The following is a 20,705-nucleotide window of genomic DNA, read 5'->3' on the forward strand; positions in this document are numbered from 1 at the left end:
CCCGCTTTGCCTTAGTCTCTCCTAATGAATATATACTATTCTAATTTTTTAAATAAAACTTGTTTTTAATGCTATATTAGAAACTTAATTTATTAATATTTTTTAATAATAATAATTGTAATATACTAATATTTTAACAAACATAAATTTCTAACAAATTAACTTCAATTTGCAATTATTAAAACTAAACTTTTCACTAAAGTTACTCACCCAGGAGCAGTATGCAGCACCGCCACCAGATGATCTTAGTGGAATCTGTATTTCTCGTAAATAAAAGAACATCCAGAATAAAATAAAAGATGCATTGTGAGATTCTTCATCCATATTTTAACGAAATTATTTCTTGAAGGCAACCCTTGGTTTCGAAATGAAAATAAAGTTTATTTTGATAGTTTCGTTAAATTTTTTTGTAAAAGTTAAATCAGATGTGTACTATTCCTGGAAATTATATGAAATTAAATAAATATTGAATCAATGTTCCTGAGTATCTTGTGCAGTTCAACAGACATTAAGTGTCTATAATATCTTTTAATTTACGTTTTATAATATTGCAATTCAACGTTTCTGAAATGTTGCTTCAACATTTATGTGCTGTATGAATAGAGACAGAAAATAAAATATAATTGATTGGATCCAAAGATAACAACTTTAATCACATTGAATTACATGATGAGTAGATTATCTGCTTGAATTTGCCTAATGTTTTAAAAATTCAATTTTGATTCAATTTTTAAAATAAATGTTTTGTAACACTAAATGTCTCTAAAATATTCCAAAGATATCGGAAGCTTTAATTCGGATATTTAAAATATTTAACAAATAAAATATTCAATATATGTTTATTTTTAATGTTTTTTTAATATATTTTAAACATTACTACTAACTGATTATATTCTATATTATCTTATTTGTATTCTACAATTTTGATAATAGATATCTTCCTCCAATTTTTAACCTTTTTTAAGAAAAATATATATGATCCAATATGTGAATGTATGTGAATGTGTTTTTGTATTGAATGTATGCGAGTGTATGTGTGCATGCATGCATGCATGCGCGCATGTATACGAGGTGTAGTTATTAATATAACGGACTGATCATCATAAATGTTGGATCTCTTTCCGAAACCATGTCGAGCTTAAAAATCGAGCAACGAATTAATTTGGAATCAATTTTAACATAGGTAGGGAGTATATTGAAAGGGATTATAATTAAATTGTTAGATTTTTAAAATAAAGTACTTTTTCATACCACCATCCTGTTATTTTAATAGCCACATCTCATATATATTGCGTGTATTTACAAGCTTATATGTGTAGAAAGAAAAGAATTCGTACATGCATGTATGCATATACAGGATGTAACTAAAGTAAGGTAATAAATTTATTATCCCTACATCAAAACATAGAAAAACATTCATGTGAACGTATGTCCGCAAATTCACTATTACTGAGATATAGTTCAAAATGTTTGCCTCCAGTTCCATTGCCTCCATAACCCTCGATCTAAAAGTTTAGTCTGTGAAGACACTTAAAGTTCTTAGCTTATGAACTTTCAATTGCCAATAAAGATATGCTACACCAATGCATTTTTTATACTTGACGTGCAATTTCCCCAGGATTTCTGAAAGAGTCCATGATCTGACGTGTTCAAACATGTATCGAATTAAATGGGAAATACTTCAAACATATATTATAATTATAATTAAAAATTGAAAATAAATAATATTAAATAATAATAGATATTACTTTTTTCCCCTAACAAACATTTTGAGCTGTATCTCACAGTAACAATGAGTTTGCGGAAATATGTTCAAATGAACTTTTTGTCATGTTTGATGTAGAATGTTCGACCCTGAAATTTATCATCTTATTTTAATTACCCTGCAGATAGATAAATGTAGGTGTCTCTACGTTTTTAAAATATATTTAACTTTCTGATAAATATCAAAAGAAAATATATTGTTTAATTTTGACACATGGCGTAATTGTTTCGTGGATAGAAAGACACAATGCTTTGATCTAAAAGAATTAATTCTTAAGAAGCCTTTACATGGGAACATTAAGCATCGAGTTCAAAAATTCAATCTTTCGTTTGAAAATTAAATCACAAGTGCCTATCGTGTCATACTATCTGACGATGGAGATCAATTTTGGATATTTGAGCCCTTGTAACTCCAAAACTTTTATTCGGCCTGCTGACCATTGAGACTTTTGATTAGTGAGTCGAAACCTACGTCAAAATTTCAGCCAATTTCGGGATGCCATTTTTTTAAGAAGTGTTCAGGGTTTTTTTTAGTATTATATGTTAAATGTAGTGTATATTAGAACTAATCACTCTTAATTTATTCATTGTGCATTAAGAAACAGGAATCAGGAGATTCAAAATCATGCATCAATGAATTTCTGTGCAAATGCTCAACGCTTGATGCTCCGATGTAATGACACCTTTAAGTAAAGAAAGAAGGAAAAACGAATTACGGGTGCTTTACTAAAGCTTTTAAGTGAACCGTGTTCTATTAACGAAAATGTTATGCTTCGTTAAAAGAAATGGTAGGAGAGGCAGTGCATACACCCAGTGGACTATATAAGTAGTGTGAACATCGTATAGAAGGCGTATAGAACGATATACATATATCTTGATTTCGAAATATTTCAAGAAGTAAAGAGAAGATGAAAAAGTTCACATTTTGTTCGAAGAGCCGGACAAAAAATTTATGTCCGGATGACAGAGAAATGCAGAGTGAGAAGATGCATACGTTAAATGTAATTAATTTAAGTTTTAATAACCACATGTTGGTACTATGGACTCATTAACAGCCCATTGGTGTATGTAGTGCCGCCAGAAGGAAAACGTTAGTGGTCGTAAATACCTTCGTAGTACAAAAGCAACACTCGAATTCACTAGGTAATTCATCAATTTTCTCGAATTTTCTGCTGTCTTTTTTCTCTTCATCCTACAAAAGGTCACACACACATATATATATTTCCTGATTTAATTTTCATAAATAAATACACAGCTTTCGCTTCAGAAACGATCGAAATGTTTTATAGCCTCTTCTCTTCTTTTAATGTATGTCTCTATCTTCTTTTTCTCTTTCATGATTCTTTCAACTAAAGTGCTGATGATACAATTCGATCGATTCAAAAACGAGCAAAAATATCAATAACTTAATATCGTTATAAAAACGCGAATAATTGGACGCGAGTGATTGGAGTTAGAAGATCAGAATTTTCATATCACGAGACTGAGATCTATCCACGATCATAATCGGATGTACTTCTCGTGTGTATTTGTAATACTGAATGACTTATGTGAATATGTACCTACCACTTTGTTAATTCTTTTGAACGTATTTCAGAGAAATGTACTATCTCTCTTGAATATTTCGACCAAACAAAATATAATTATAAACAATTACGAATAAAATTTATATAAAATAAACAAGTGTCAGTTTTCAAATGTTGTTAAACTTTCTTTTCGACGATTATTTATATCTAGACAGCATTAGTTTCAAGTCAATTGCAAAAAATTAATAGAAAAACTTCAATATTAAGATCACGCACATCGAAAAAGAAAGTTTTTATAACTTTTCTTTAAATTATTTGAAAGCTTGAAAATTTCTCTTTATAATGCGTTCTTATAAATTGAGCTACGATCTTTTTTACCAAGTTCTTAACTTAATGTTATCAATACATTTTCATAACTTTTATCAATATTTCTAATGTGTCGCCAATATTAGTATTACCGGGTGACACCTAAGGGCTTCAGCACAAGTATATCTGTAACTGAGTCGTGAAACGTGAGATGTCGTAGGTCAACCTATAACTATGATTCAGTTACAGTCATTTTTGTGCTTAGGCTTTAATTTGGAGCGTAATAAATTGAACACCGCTCGCAATTGGATTTTTTTATTAGACATGTTCAGAGGATAAAGACTCCATGTTGATTTACGCAAGATGCTCACTGATCCAGCAGCCTTATATTATGATTGTTCAGCTGAAGTCATTTTGTGTGTGATGACTCTTAAAATTGATTAGATATAGAGTTTGGTTACAGAATATATATAATTGAACACAGAGCATTGAGCGATCGAATATCACACGATTGAATCCTGAACACATTAAGTGTGTCAAATCGAATAACGATTAATTATTACGTAGTCAGATGAAATACGCCTGCATTATTCTATATGCAAGGTATAGCATACGTAGAAATGTATTAGGTCATTTAAAAAGTATTCGCGGTTTTTTGTTCAATTTTTGAATGAAAAAACCGCGGATACTTTTTAAATGACCCAATAACATGGTTGGGCTTATATCTCATATGTGCGACTCGATTTGATAAATTCTGTCTTAACGTTTTAAGCATACATTTTTACGATTTTTAACTACAGAAATATACATAAAAACATCAATTTTTTTCATACCCGTCACACTAGAAAATCTCCTTAAAAGAGCTACGAGTAACATCAACGGTATTACGGCTACGTAAAAATGACATATAAATATTGTTGTGCCCACCTTCAAACATTTTATTATGCTCTTAGCAACAATGAACGCGTGGACTGTCTCTTGACACAAGACATACGATTCGCGGATCTTTTTTAATTAACTATCTTGTATTCTTTATTTTTTCTTAGACTTATTCTTGGAATCACCATTATTGCTACTATAGTTTTAATTTAGTAAATTAAAGTAAAACAAAAAATGAAAAGAGTTGAAAAGAACAAAATATAATTTTAATATTTTAAATTATATTTATAATTTTCAAAATTTAATATAGATTTTTTATTTCCCATTTTTAGCAATTTATCTTGAAAAACATAACTCTCCTTTTATTTCTTTTTCTTCCCCTCTCTCCTTCTCATTCTTGCTCTCTTCACTCGTGATACCACAGCTCGCCCTACTAAAAAAAAACATGTCACAAAATTGCATAATGAAACCATATAATTAAGACAAATAAATCTCGTAACAAATTATTCCACAATTAATGATTTTTTTTTTATTTTTTTATTTGATTTCATAAATCATGTAATTTGAAGAGTGATGGATGAAATTATTTCTAATATCATGTGATTTTTCAAATTATATGATTTTAAAAACTTACATACTAATTTGAAACAATCTATTACTTGTCTTAATTACATGATTTCGTTATGTAACGATTTTTCGACATGACATGATTTTTTTCAATAGAGCTCAATGATGAACTATCTTGACACATATGTCGAACTGAATTTTAAATTATCTCGATGTATTTGTGAATGTTAAAATGAATTCTTTTCATTCCCAATGCGTTTTTATTAACTTATTTTTAGGAATCGCATAAAGTACATTTCTATGCCTTTCGATCCAAAAAAGATTTCAGATTTTTTAAATGCATCGTGAATACTGCTCAATTCAAAATTCTGAATAGGAAATGTAATTTTTCAATCTAATTGAAACTAGAAAAAGTTTTTCCATTCAATTGAATCTAAAAAAAAAATAATAATAAAAATGGACATAAGTACTACCAAAATACGCATTCGGATGATTCAAATGGATTAAAATTTTAATCCATTTTAATCCATTCTCGTTTATTGGATACTTTCAAAAGCAATTATTTGCTTAAAAAAATCCAAACTACAGAAGACTGAATGGTTATGAACATCACATTCTTATATATTACTACGCGAATATCATATGCACAAATATACAAATTTTCGCACTTAACGCATTTTTATATCGAATTAGATATCTAAGTCTAATTTTAAAGCTGGTTCTCTGTGCAGCATAAGTGTAACTTGCGTCAGTTAATTAAATTGTTTCAACTATTATAACGTGTAGTAGAGACAATTTGATACAATTTGATTGGCTGATGCAAGTTACGCTCACGCAAGTTATACCGCATGGGGAACTAACTTAAAAATTTAATGTCTATTCATGTAAATTACTACTCTGTGGACGATAATTTCGTAAATACAGATTACAAAGCTTTTATATCAAACAAATGTTAATCATAACTTGACAGCTCAAAATGCCATATTTGATTGAGAAATGGTAAAAATTTCAATTTCAAAAATTGTTTCCGTTCTCGGCATAAACTCTATCTCCCAGACACGTATTAATGTATATACTTTAATTTAAAAATGCATCACAAATATTAAATGCATTCAGTCAATAAAACAGACGATTTTAGGATCCCTTTAAGGGTAGCCCCTTACATACGTATATTTTCTGTGGCTAAACTAATGTATTTTTAGTACTTAAACTTTTAGTACTTAAAGTGAGATATATGTTTAATGTATGATGAAAATGAGAAAGAGAATTCCAGTATAATCTAATGCAGGAATAAAAACAGATCTCATAAGGAAAAGATGGTATTATAGCCAGTAAACAGTACATGGCTCTTTTAGTATCTCTGTAAAAATAAGTCGTTTATAAAATGTTTGTGGTATATGTCCTCTTTATGTCTTAAATACTTTACATAGGTTTTCAGCCACAAAATTGCATGGCAATGTCCAAAGTTTATAATAAATAATTAAAATTTCAAGAAACCTTATTATTTATTATTATATGTAACAAATAAAATGCACAGTTATTAGTATTTTTACTTAAAATAAAACAAGAAAATTGAATTACGGCATAAAATATAATTATTACTTTTAAAAAAATTTAACCTGCCGGGATTCCAACTTTCGTCGAACGGATAAGAAAAAATATATATTAGGTATATGTATAATAACTTTGTGTCTCAGTCCGCAACTACATCGCGCCGCTTTCTTATTACCGACGCATAGTTCTAATACCTATTCTACAACTGATCGAACACTCAACTTTAACTGCAATTTTTTCTCAGAACAAAGCCCTTTCGAAACCCTTTTATATTGTTAGTACACTTAACCTCCTCTTTCAAAAGAGCTATGGTTCATCTCATTCGGCAGTTTACAATTCTTGCCGTCTTCTTGTACGCAATCAATATGCAGAAGAAGTTATGTGTACGTATATACACATTTGCATATATTCTGCAATATTTTATTTTTTTTTAGTTTGTAACCAAATACTGTCTTTTAAACAAAATTTTTTTAATAAAACTAATTTTTTAAATTTATTTTTGTAAAAGACCATCCTACCACCCCTATTTCTCTTCGAGTTATGCAGTTTCGCTACATTTTTATAAATAGTCTTAAGTAATAAATGTGTCGTAAATAATAAATGTTTGAGTCTACATTGACTGAACAATACTTTGACGAACGTAATTGCTATGTTTTAAATTTAAATGTTGATTATTAACCAAATTATTATATAAAATGTAAACAGAGTGCCATTTTTTTCTTGACAATTTACATGTCATTGACACATCAATACATATTATTATAATACATCAATAGCGCACGCACACATATGCATAAATTTTCATAACGCATTTTCGTATCAAATTAGGTACTAAGTATCCTAATAGTAGTTCTAAAAACTCGACGTTGTTTGTACATATAAACTACTAGTCTGTGAAGTACAATTTCGTACAGATTGCAAACACTCATATATATCAAACGTTATCACGATGTTGATTAACATCATATTGGACTAAAAGCTCTAAATATTATATTGGACTACAAATGATAAAAGAAATCTCAATTTCAAAATTATTTTTTCCATTCTCGATACAAAAATGCCACCTCACAGACCAGTGTATCTATATGAAATTATCTAGATAGTCTAAATGAAATGGCTTCATCTTATACAAATGATACAAATTCAGGCTCAAGTAAATATATCAGTACAATAAAAAAGCCTCTCAGACCCAATACAAATTATTAACATCTATAAAAATTCATATTTATTTAACGAAACGTTTTAAATCTTGTTTTAGGTCCTTCTCAATATATAATTATCTCACATAAATTATTAGCAAATCTTACAAATACATTTAATCGAAGTCGTTAATTCATTAGTTAAACATTGGAAAAAAAACGTTGGTCAAGATGATTGTCAATTTATTATGCATAAAATTTCTTTATATGAATAAAAGTTGAACGAATTTTACAGTAATTAGTATACATCGAACTGTCTGGTTTAAATTACGAGCTGAGATGGCAGAAAACAGTGCTAATAGCTCGATAGTTATAAACGTAATTTGTATTCGACAATTATAACTCGACATGTTACAAACATAAAATGGTTTTATTTTATTTTTATTAGAATATATTATCTTTATCCGCATTTTAAATAAAAAAGTGTTATCAAAAAACGTTATCAAAAAAATATTAGTTTTGTTTTGATAATACTTTTATATAATTATATTTTTCAAATTATCGATGATAAAGATCTAATTATCTAAATAATTTGAAAAAAATAAATTTTTTTATCTAAGATACAAATGAAGATAATATATTTAAGTAAAAATAAGATGAAGCTATCTCATCTAGATTATCTAGATAATTTTATTAATTAGCAAACACTCACAGATACGTATTAATGCGTATGCCTTGATTTTGGAAAAGAATTTTCAAATCTGTAAAAAAAGAAAAAAAGATATTGCGACACAAATTTTTGCGTTTAGTCTATAAAATAGGCGATTGTAGGATCTTCTTAAAGGAAGCTTAAAGTTATTTAAGTCCGTTACACGGACTGTGAATGCGATTATTTTTCAGGACATCATTTTTCTACAATTAAAGTATAAACATTAATGTAATCCAAATCGGTTGACCAGATAATAGATTATACGAACAATGTGGAATTCTTAGATCTTAGAATTATATTTAAACATTTGATTCTATACTATACCTTTTTACGAAAATTTATGTGTATGTGTATATACGTATAATATTGATATTGTAGTATGTAGTATAGATGAGTTTTTTAAATGAAAATAATTTTAAAATAAAATGATTTTTTAAATTTTTTAATGATTTGTTTATCTTATTCTTATATTATGTATTTTTGAATGTTTATTTCGTATTTAAATTTTTGTTTCTTACTCAATATTTTTTATTTATCATTATAAATTTTTATATAATATAATATAAACTTTTACAAAAAAGGTTTATCTAGCAATGCAATCTAATGCTTTTAAAAGAACAAATTTTTCAAAGAGAGAATCCGTCATTTTCCTTCTGTAACATCTTATAATTAACTCGCTATACGAAAAAAAAAACCATTCTACTGGAGCTGAGTTTGGAAAGCACATGTTATTGTATTTAAGAAAAATTTTTTTATTGCTGGATAAAATTCTAACATTGAAAGTATTGTGCCTCTACCTTCTATAATCTGGACATGGTAGTCGAAGATCAACAATGCCAGATGGCAGTCGTTTTTAAAAAAAGTCTAAGGCTAACACCACACAACAATTAATACAGAGCTTATTCTTATAGCCCTGATGTGCTTTCTACAATAAGTCATTACCTAATACTTATTCTTCTCACATTCGGCTGTTGGTTAATTTCATATGATTTAAAATCTAAAACTTAGGTAATAGCATATTGTAGAAAGCCCATAACAATTATGGCGCGATAGGTGATTCAATTAGCGTATAAATTGTTTAGAAAAGCTGTATACTTGTTAGATATCGCGCATCGCGTGCAACGTTATACGATCGGGCTAATCTTCTAGGAACTATTAGTACCAACCAATAAATGTATTTCAAATAGAAAATAAGTAATACCATTTAAATGAAAATGTAAAATAGTTTCTAAAAAAATTTTGAATATAAAATACAAAATGGACATTTTGCATCTTGTATTGTTTTAAATGCATCTATCTCAAATGTATTCATCTCTGAATATAAGTTGACCGGCCTAAGCCTAATTTTAAGAACTCAACATTGTTCATGTGATCTCTAATCCAAATCAAGATTGTTTTATAAAATATGGTACTTGTATGTCAAACAAATATTATGATAATTATATAATGATTATATAATATTATTATTACGGATAACAAAACTGTAATTTTTCCACTTTTTCGTTTTTGCCTTAAAGTCAACCGGCTTAAAATATATTATACTTTAATCGTGGATAAGGATTTTTAAATCTATGTAAAGATAATTAGAAAAAAAATACTTATTTGAAAACCGAATCAGTAAAATAGACGACTTTAGGATTCCCTTAATGTTAAAAGTAAATTTCTCTTTGTCATCTTTGTCGGCTCTGCTATTTTTATTCGCTGTCATCAACGCGAGCATATTATTTCAATCTATAATAATTATACATATTCTCGGAGACATAAAATCATACTTTCATACGCACAAGCACGCGGACACACACACACACACACACACACACACACACACACCACACACACACACGCACGCACGCACGCACGCACGCACGCACGCATTTCAACACAATTTTTTTTCGTTTACTTATATTTTTCTTCTCTTGCATCTAATTAATATTATGTATCGTTTTGTTATACGTTTGAAGGGATTATATCCCAGAGCGCCAAACAAATGTTGATTCTCTCTCTCTCTCTCTCTCTCTCTCTCTCTCTCTCTCTCTCTCTCTCTCTCTTTCTCTCTCTCTTTCTCTCCTTTATTTTGTCATAAATATAAACTGTTTTTATATTTAATCTATCGATATTTTATCATCACATCAATGTTTCATTTATGACGAAAAGATTAGTCATTCGATGTAAAACAATAATAGATAGTAGAGATATATAAAATAATGCGATGGCGCAATCATGAAGAGCTCAAAATTCAAAAAACGTATATATATTTTAGTTTTTAATTATTTTCAACGTTTTATGTTTTTCAGTAACGATACCTAGATTATTAAAGATGGATAACATATTTTATTCTTTGCTTTTCGCAACTTTTCTATCATTCGTAAATATAACTGGTATGATTTTAGCTAGTTGGTCATGCTCAAAAGAGTTCTAAATAATTTTGTCAGTTTGAGAAGAAAGATGAACTGAAGGAAAAATACTGTAAATTTTAATAATTGTTTTAACAAATATAACATTTACGAACGAAAAATAAATAATTTGCTAAATAAAAAAATAATAGTTTAATTAATGATTCTTGTATCAAAAAAATATATGTTTACATTTAGCAAATATTCAATAACACTATTCAAACAAATATTCATAAAAATTTATATTTTTCTCTCAATGTGTACTTTGAAGTAATCGAAATATCATTTTTTTCGTATTTTTTTAAATAGTAATTGCCTTTTAAAATAGATTTTACACATTTAGAGCAGAGAAATGATTTTTGATATATTAGAAGTCTAAAAGGAATATACATATATATATTCAAATAGATATATTTACTATTATTTCGATTATATTGTCAAAAAGATGAGCATTGAAATCTAATGTAGTTCCTACGCAAAATTTAGATCACACATAGGCCGCAGTACAATTCATAACATGAGTGTTATTTTTCTTTAACATTTGACAAATAACAGAGATAAAATGATTTTTAAGCGTTGTGAGCGTGAATCAGACCATAGCTATATTTGAGTAAAGGTATTCAAAAATAACTAAATAAAGGATAATGATGAGATGCCGATTAAAATCATCGCAGCAAAATAGTAATAATATCTGATATTAATTCTCACTGATTAATCAAAAATGTATATGCGTAAGAACACATTTTGAAATTAGCTGCGTTCAGCAGAGAAAATCAATGAGCACTCAGTAATTCTTTAATATAGATTTAAGTGTAGGAACCAATCATATTAAAGAATCACTGAACACTCACTGATTAGTTTTCTCTGTTAAATACAGCCATTCATACATCATGAATTCATACGCAAAATATGCTCTGCATAAAAAAAAATTATTCAATTTAGTTTATTAAATAATAAGTCAATTTAGTTTATTAATTTTATAACATTTTATTTTATACGGATTATGTATATGTTTCGATTGATACTAAAAAACAGAATAGTAATAAATGTTGATCACTATATAGAATGATAGTTATTTACAATAACGAACATTTCACCGATTAGCTCGATCTTGATATATGTTGTCAAAATCATGACAACATAAATGATCTTCAGAAAGTTTTAGCCGTTACTCGTTATTTATTATTAAAAAGTTATTAAAAAATAAAGTTTACAAATATAAATGTGTATAGGTACTTTTAACTTTTAAATTATTTATAGTTGAACTCATCTTCGATTTTGATGAAGTTAGACTCATTCGACGCATTCATGGATTTACAACTTCCCGTGCAAAATGCGGTTCCACATAGATTTCCAATTTTCTATACAAAAAGTTAAATTTAATCTAAAAATAAATTAGGTTTGTGTTTGCGGAGGAAAGACCTTTCGGACACACATATATTTTATATTTTATGAAAGGTTCCATTCCTTTCCCTCTTCTTCTTTTCTTTCCTTCTCTCCTCGCGGACTAAAAAAAAAACCTTCTGAAGATCAGGGTTATAACCTTGACAACATAGATTAACGAGATATGTCCATTATTATAAATAATAATCTATATAATGATATTTCAAGAATAGGATAAAATTTTTTACATAGTTTACTGTTATTTATAATAGCATAAGTATACATAAAAAATATCTGAGAACTTTCAAGCAAACATCATAATAAATTATATGTGTTTCAAATATTAAGAAATGTTAAAAAATGTTCTAAAGATTTTAAAGATTTTTGCTCTTAAATATATGAAATATTGCTGAACGTTAATAGAAAAATGACACATTTAACGACCGATTTAAATGTTTAAATGTTGTCTAATCATTTATTTATTATGGATATTATTAAATAAATTTTTCTTAGAAGTTTTTTTTAAATTTAGTAGAAATGTATTTTAAAAAATTATGACAAAGTAACTAATCATTTAGATAAGCTATAAAAAAATACTGTATTACATAGGATTCATTAATAGGGATATCCGTAGCTATATAAATATTTTGCAAAATATGCAGCTTATTGATTCTTTTTATTGCTTTTGAGCATGAACCAATTAGCTATACAATTGTGAAGTAAAAAAGACTTATTAAATATTAGAAAAATTTAACAGTTCAATACAAACGGATCACAGACACCATTAATGCAAATAACTTTCTTTTAACAACTCTTATGGAAAAATCATTGTGTATAAATATTTATAAATTTGATCTATTTCTAACAAACGTGAAAGTCGAATACAAGTGCAATATAAACTAGAAATTCGCGGTATTTAGATTATAGAAATCTAAATATAAACCTCACCTTATGTGACTTAATTTACATTGCAAATGAGAACGATTCCTAGTGTATATCTAATCTTCTATGATCATGAATTCATGAATTTTCGATTCGAATCGTCGATCAGTGTTGACACAACTTGCGCGTTTACATTAAAGTTTATTAATTTTCCCGTTTCATCTCATGAACGATCCGACATGTGTGTTCTTTCCGTTGAGAAAAGCAGAAACTGTTCGTATCCGGAAGGAAGGAAGGAGTGTACACTTAGCGAAGAGAATCGTCACATTGCTGATTGGACGAGTTGATAGTAGGACTTGACAAAGTCCGACATGTTAGAGCAGTAGCAAATTTGCGTGTGAACGAGTAAATGTGTGACGAATGTATCTCTCGGTAGCTTCGTTCAACGATGCTGGTCAACGCGTGCTGTCGGACATTGCCTGTAACATAGCGACACCAAGTGCGTGAGAGAGACAGTCGTCATCAGATGATTCTCGATTGAAATTGATTTATTGTGACAGAAATGTAATTCACTAATATTACGCGTACCGATTACGTGATTCTTAATGTAGGAGAAGATCCCGTTGCTTATAAAATGATTGTTTATGACTTTGTTTGCATATATTACATTATAGACGGAATAATAATCAACAAATCATACTGTTTAATAAAAAATGAAAATTTTTTCTAAGAACGAAAATAATCGTAACTTTTTGGGCACTAAATATGATTCTGTTTACTAAATTGCTCTATCACGGCACAATTTTAAGAAATATTATAATTAAAGTTGCAAAAAACTAATGTAGTGTATTTTGACTACAATATATAACATGTTAGATAAGTTTTACTGCAAATAAAATTAAATTGGTAGAATTTTCAAGCTCTTAAGGGGATCTTAAAGTGAAAACCGAACGGAATTGTTATTTTACTGATTCAGTAGGAATTGCATACAAACGATTTACGTGTTACCGATACATCACTATACATTACTATATAATATCACACACATATAACGTATGTATATAAATTTTCATAGAAAGACATCACAGAATTAAATGATTAAATTTAATTCTAAGATCACAAATTAAATTGATAAGCAATTTTATAATTTGATGCTTAATTGGCATTATTTAAAGAGATCTTAATGTACTGAAAATTCATAAATCAATTTATTGCGAATTGCGAAAAGTTTTACTTCGGCCAGGAATCGAATCCAGATTTCTAGTATTCCATGCAAGCGTCTTAAGGCTGATCTGTTGTACAACAAATTTTTCAACGTGTTGATTAGTTACAGGACAAAAAGATCCGAGAAATTCTTTATCCTGCAATCAACAAGCTTGAAAAGCTTATTGTACGATAAAAAACGGGAAAACGAATGTAATATTAGCTTAAACTTTTAGACCATCGAGGCCTTAGTAATATTTTTCGCAACAACCGATAGTAGGAACACACGTACTTTTCAGAGCGTGTATAACAATAATAAATGATTTATTAATATCGAACAATGTAAATATACAATAAGTAAAAAATAACGCCATAACGATCAAAGCTGGATCTTAAGTGATTTAAATAATTCCATGTAAATTTATATACTACATTTGTAGTTTTTTTTAATTGCGCCGAATTGATTTTTCGAACTTAGAAACGCAACTGACTACTATATAATATAATTATAAATTAAATTGGCAAGCAATTTAATAATTTGATACTTAATTGGCATCGTTTTAAAGAGATCTTAATGTATTGGAAATCTGTAATTGCGAAAAATATTACATCTTCAGCTTCGCTACCGTTAGCGACCATTATAGGCGTTATTTCTTATTTATTTGTATTTACATTATAATATTTATACCTAATAAACTGTTTATTATTGTTTATACATGCTATCTTAAGAAATGCATACGCGTGAGATAATTAATTTATGCGAGTTACTTCCCAATTATCCGTGCAAACAATCGTCCTAATAAGAACGGATATTTCGTTAGGCGAGCAGAGAGAGATCAATGAGAGATAATTTGCCGGATTCTGAAAAGAATCTGGCAGCGATAGATGTTGACTATTAGGTATTGTTAGAAACGACTGTTAGGTATCGGTCGAACCGACGCCTTACACTATGCGATCTTCTTCAGAGTCGTGATATCGGGTATGTAGTATTGGATTCTCTTGTCAAAAAGATGCACGGTGATCGTGTGCATTAAGGTCCGCGTATCTCTATCTTAGAAGTAATCTCCAAGGCCAAGGGTAGTCTGATAATCGCATTCATTGGTGATAATTATTGCGGGTTGATCTTGAGTTGTTAATCAATATGATGGTTCACTTCTATCAACGGAGAAGTTGGGTTTAGGAGAGAATAAGATTCTTCTAATCTCTCTAGCTTGACGTCGAATATCTTGAGACCATTGATATGATTTATTCGATGTCCGTAAGGAGAAGCCGGGTCTTGGGAAAGAGATTCCCCGGACTTCTGGCGAATTACCGGATTGCGAGTGACTCGGGACCACTGACGGAAGTTGCTCAACGTCTGCTAGGATAAAGAAGCCGATAGTGTAAAGAGAGAAAAAATCTCTCCAAACCTCTGGTAAGCTGTCCGTTGAGTCGGGTTCTGTAGAGAGAATCTTTACGAAGAGAACCGCTGGCAAGATATCTGTGAGATCATCTGGAAAAGAATCGAGTCTAGGAAAAGACTTTTCTCTGAACCGCTAGCTAGTTCTGTTCCATTTCCTGGTATTTGCTGAACTGATTGCCCTGTTAGTGGACGCAAAAGCCTCGAAGGGGATCGACTGCTTCTCAAGTCGAAGTAGATTTCTTACTTAAGCAGAGATTGTAGGCAAGCCTTGACAAGGGTTGTTGAAAGTTATACCATCTCTAAAGACGTCTCGTGATCAGCCTCCTTGGCTAAAAAGCCGAATGTTTATAAATTGATATATTTTTAATTAATTGATTATTTTAAAAAGCTTGTATTTTATATTATAAAAAAAATACTGGTAAGATTTTTAGCAGTTTTCCTTAGTCATGCAACAAATGTTGGTATTCTTTTATTTTTGCTTAATGAAAAATGTTCGTTTATATAGAACTGTATTTTTAAACGATTATTTTAATATCATTTCCTTTGTTAACTTATCTTTATAATATTCAATAATCAATTATTCAAATTATATTAAATTATATATATTTATATTCAAATTTATGTATACATATATTAATATATTAATATAGTATCACATCTCTATTTTATTTGTTAAGTCATTTTCCAGAAATTTGTAAATAACTATCAGATTAAATAGGGATTAGAGCACTATATTTTCATGTTAAATATGTTTATGAGACCACATTTAACGCACATCCGCGCAAAAGAGAGCCCACACGTATCACATTAATCGTTGAAATCGTGTTTTTTATGAGAATGACTTGAATCTTCATAAAAAAAAAAAACATGTAGCTCGTGCTCCATAGTAGTATGAGACTCTTGTAAACTCACTAAAAACACCTCCCTATACGTCATTCACCATCCACGAAACAAATTAAGCATTACATGGAGTAGTACAGCTGTAGAGTAGTACTGTTAGATTCTCATTTATCGTTATCCTCCTTCATCTCCTATTCTTACTTGATGCCCTTAGGATTGATCGCTTTCTCCTTTCTTGATCTTTTCGATGAAGATCCTTCAAGAGTTCTACCGCAATGTTTAAATTGTTGTCCACTTTCGCTGAGAAGTAAGTTGCCATAAGTTGAGCATTTCTTCTTCTACAGTTTTTTGTTAGTCCTTGTCTTTCACGCGATGTAGCTTCCGTTTCTCTTCCGCTATAAGGTCAAAAGACACCATCCTGCAATGACCAAAGCTGTTAAATGTGACGCAGTGTGATACGTACTAGACACTCGCAGCGCATACAGTCGCTGGACAGACTGTATCCTCTTCCTGTGAGATGATACCTTCATAGAATCAGTTGAGATAGATGCTCCATACATCGTTATTGATGTAACTACAATCGTCTTTAATTGACCTAGGTCTTCTTACATTGAGCATAATGCGCATAAGAATCGCGTTTGCTTTAGCAGCCTTGCTGCTGATATAGTCAAGGTGCTCCCCAAAGGATAGCCTTGCATCAATCTTAACTCCCAGGTATCTCACACAGGATTTGATTCAATTCTATGGTTAACAAGAGTGAGTGTTATCGTTTCTTTCTTTTTCCTTCTTGTAATTACGACTGCTTCCATCTTGTGCGCTGCCAGCTGGAGTCCAACAGTTGACAGCCACCTCTGGATGATCGTCACCGTTTCATGGGGGGCTCGTACAATTTTTTCCAAGATATTTCGCAACAGAGCACCGCCACATCATCTGTATATCGAATTATCTTTCGCTTCCTCAGATATGGGAAGACTGAGAATGTCATCCTACATGATATTCCATAGCAAAGGACGAAGAACAGGTCTCTGTGGGACCTCATCAGTGATATTGTATCCTTGGTTATGCCCTCATTCGTGCCATATCTCTGGATTCTATCTTTAAGATAGTCCGCTAAAATACACCGGATGTAGGCCGGGTAATATTTGATATCTTTTTATGCACGTGGCATATATTTTTTCTTTTTTTGAAAAAGATTTTTTTAGGGATTTTATTTATAGGTCTATTTCTAATATAATAATTATTAAAGTAGAGAAGAAGAGAGAGACAGAAAGAAAGAAAAAATTCTTTATTGCCTTTACATTTATTTATTTTATAAGAAATTTGATTAAGATACGTCAACAAATTTATTTCTTGCATTATGATAATTAAACAACACGAATATATAATCGCGATAAATAAGGTATGTTCGAAAACATTGCAATTTCGAAAACATTACAATTAGCTGCTCTACAGTCAAAATTAAATAAACAATATTTTATAAAAACAAGAATTTCTTTATTTATACTTTGTTTTGACAAAATACATTCTTTTATATATCACTAAAAATATTTAATTGCTTTTAGCAGTTTAATAAAGTCGCTATCATTATTATTGTTATTATTATTTTTATTATCATTAATATTATTATTAAAAAACTCTTAATTCTATATCTGCTGCACTGTATTGTATTTGCCTTCAACGCTATTTCGCATAGACCACAATATAAGACGAATACATAGAGTGCGCATATATATAAAGGCGTTTCGTACATATTTTAAAAATAATTTTTAGGAATATGATTATATGAATTCTCGTTATTTATGTAAAATACTTTTAAGCGTTATCACGAAAAAATTAAAAAGGTTTCGAATATTATGAGTGAGAATGCTAGTGTTAAAAAAAATAAAGATTAAAGCAATCTTTTATTATAATCATTAAGTATTCTTGAAACCATTCAACTTTTATTCAAAATATTTTTTTTATCTCTCATAGTTTCGGCGATATTCCCTTTGAAAAAAAATCAAATTCTTAAAAAGAGATTTTCACCTCCTTATATAATAACGTATTCAACATGTATAAAAAATGATGTATGACGTATCTCTTATTTTTGTCTATATTTTCATATCCAAAATTTATTAAAATTGAAGGGAACATTTGATTATGTTTCCTGGTAAGTAATATTACCTTTCAAGTTATAAATCATGGACGCATGGACCAATACTTGAATTATATATATATATATCTATATCTGTACATGCTAATATGTGTATGTAGTATGTGAATATATATTAAATATTTGAACTTACGCTAGAAGTCATATTTCCCTGGTTAACGTGCTGTGCCGGCAATTTCTCCTGATAGAAATCATCGTTTTGGGAACTCGGTACATTCTGGACAAAATCGAGGAGCCGACGGTTTGGGCTGTTAGGCGTAGTAGGCAGGTCATTAGATAAATTCGGGAAACAAGCATTAGATGTACTGCGCCGATGCCGCGATAGACTATAATGTTCATAATTGCGATAACAACCGGGCCCAGTTTGAGCAGGTCCACGACCGCATGCAGATTCCCCCTCCGTACTGTTACCATCCACTCCAGACATGTTATGACCTTGAAATAAGTTCAAAATCTGCATTATTCTCCAGAATAGAAAAATATATTGCTGAAGAAATTAACAATTGAATACTGTTATTTAAATGTATATTATTACCTACTTAAATATTATATGAATTAAACATTTTATGAACTACATGTAATAAACTACATAATAAAAATTATCAAGCACATTATAAATTGTGTTTAATAAAAAATATTTACAAGATACTTCGTAAAATTTACGCATTATATTTTAAAATGGATCAGTTGCCATTATATTATTACATTTTGGCATAACTTCTAGGAATTATCAGGATTCCTTAATTAATACAAATAGAATCAAAGGAGCATATATAGCCACACACCTTTCTCTCTTTCTCTGTATTTATTTGTCCTTAAATATAATGTTTACATACGACTAAAAAATTATACTATCAAATATCTGTCTCTTAATTATCTTTTTCTACAAATCCAAGTTTAGGCTCGGTGATCTCATAGTGTTCGTGTCACACTACGCATTGGAGATTAAGAATTACGAATTGAAGATTAGAATTCGATCAATCAGATAATTTTAATTTTAATCCGTTTCATTCTGATGCGTGGCTGAATTCTAATTCTCGATTCGCAATCCTCAATCTCCAATGCGTAGTGTAACACAGGTATAATGCTGCGTCTTTTTTATACTGGATTATTTTTTAAATATAAGAAACCGAACTCCGTCGCGTTTATCGACGACGTACTATTCGCTTATGATTTTAAAGTTTTAGTAAAGATAACGTCATCAGATATGATCAATCAATTACCATGCTGCCTATGCATGGCAAAATTTTCATAAACGACTAAGCAAGTTGAAAACATCATTATGTATGTATTGTAAAATTTATATAAGATATTTTACGTTTATCATTATTTAGCACCTATTCTATTTAAAATAATAAAGAATCATAAACTGTTTAAAATTATTAAAATTTTATTACGTTTTTTATAAAATAAAATAAATTAAATTCATTTTATACATTATTATGGAATTATTAATATGTCAGAAAGAATCATAATAAAATTATTTAAAATATCATGTTCTATGATTATCATGATTTTCAGAGTAAATTCTAAAAGAAAATTCTCTCCGTGTATGTATAAAATTTAAAAGGAAAGAAAGGAGGGAGAAGGAAAATCTTTCTATGAAAAGAAGGAAAGCAGGGGGAAGGGAGAGAGAGAGAGAGAGAGAGAGAGAGAGAGAGAGAGAGAGAGAGAGAGAGAGAGAAAGATAAATGAAAGAAAAGGAAAAAGATTAGTTTCTAATCTAATACATCTATTACAACATATATCTAATATATCTATTAAATGAACGACATATATCTAATATATCTCGTAGATATATGTCGTTGGCGCTAGCGATACAATTACAGGTTCTGATGGACGCTAGCGATGCATGGTTAGCGCCAGCAAACACTGCAATATCTTCTACATCATTTTACACTGTTCTGCACTTGGGTCTGCAGATATTCCATAGAGATAAGTTAAAGGGAGCTTATGTCCAACAAGGACACAGCGCACAGCACAACACAGTGAATTCTTATTGTTTG

At 29.5% G+C, this 20,705-nt stretch overlaps 1 protein-coding gene across 2 annotated transcripts in view; it reads right to left on the bottom strand.

Moving 5' to 3' along the window:
- Shab (Shaker cognate b) overlaps window positions 1-20,705 on the bottom strand; it is a 61,110-nt gene that overhangs the window by 17,296 nt on the left and 23,109 nt on the right. The window contains exons 5-6 of one of the 2 annotated variants that reach the window (XM_011058176.2): window positions 18,833-19,134; window positions 2,873-2,956 (exon numbers count right to left, since the gene is read on the bottom strand). In XM_011058176.2, coding sequence (XP_011056478.1) covers window positions 2,873-2,956; window positions 18,833-19,134 — 386 coding nt within the window. The remainder of the gene's footprint in view (window positions 1-2,872; window positions 2,957-18,832; window positions 19,135-20,705) is intronic. The other variant, XM_011058177.2, reaches the window with a different exon arrangement.

This window comes from Acromyrmex echinatior, chromosome 19, assembly GCF_024713525.1.
Source record: "Acromyrmex echinatior isolate Ae372 chromosome 19, ASM2471352v2, whole genome shotgun sequence".
In the NCBI taxonomy this organism is placed as follows: Eukaryota; Metazoa; Arthropoda; class Insecta; order Hymenoptera; family Formicidae; genus Acromyrmex; species Acromyrmex echinatior.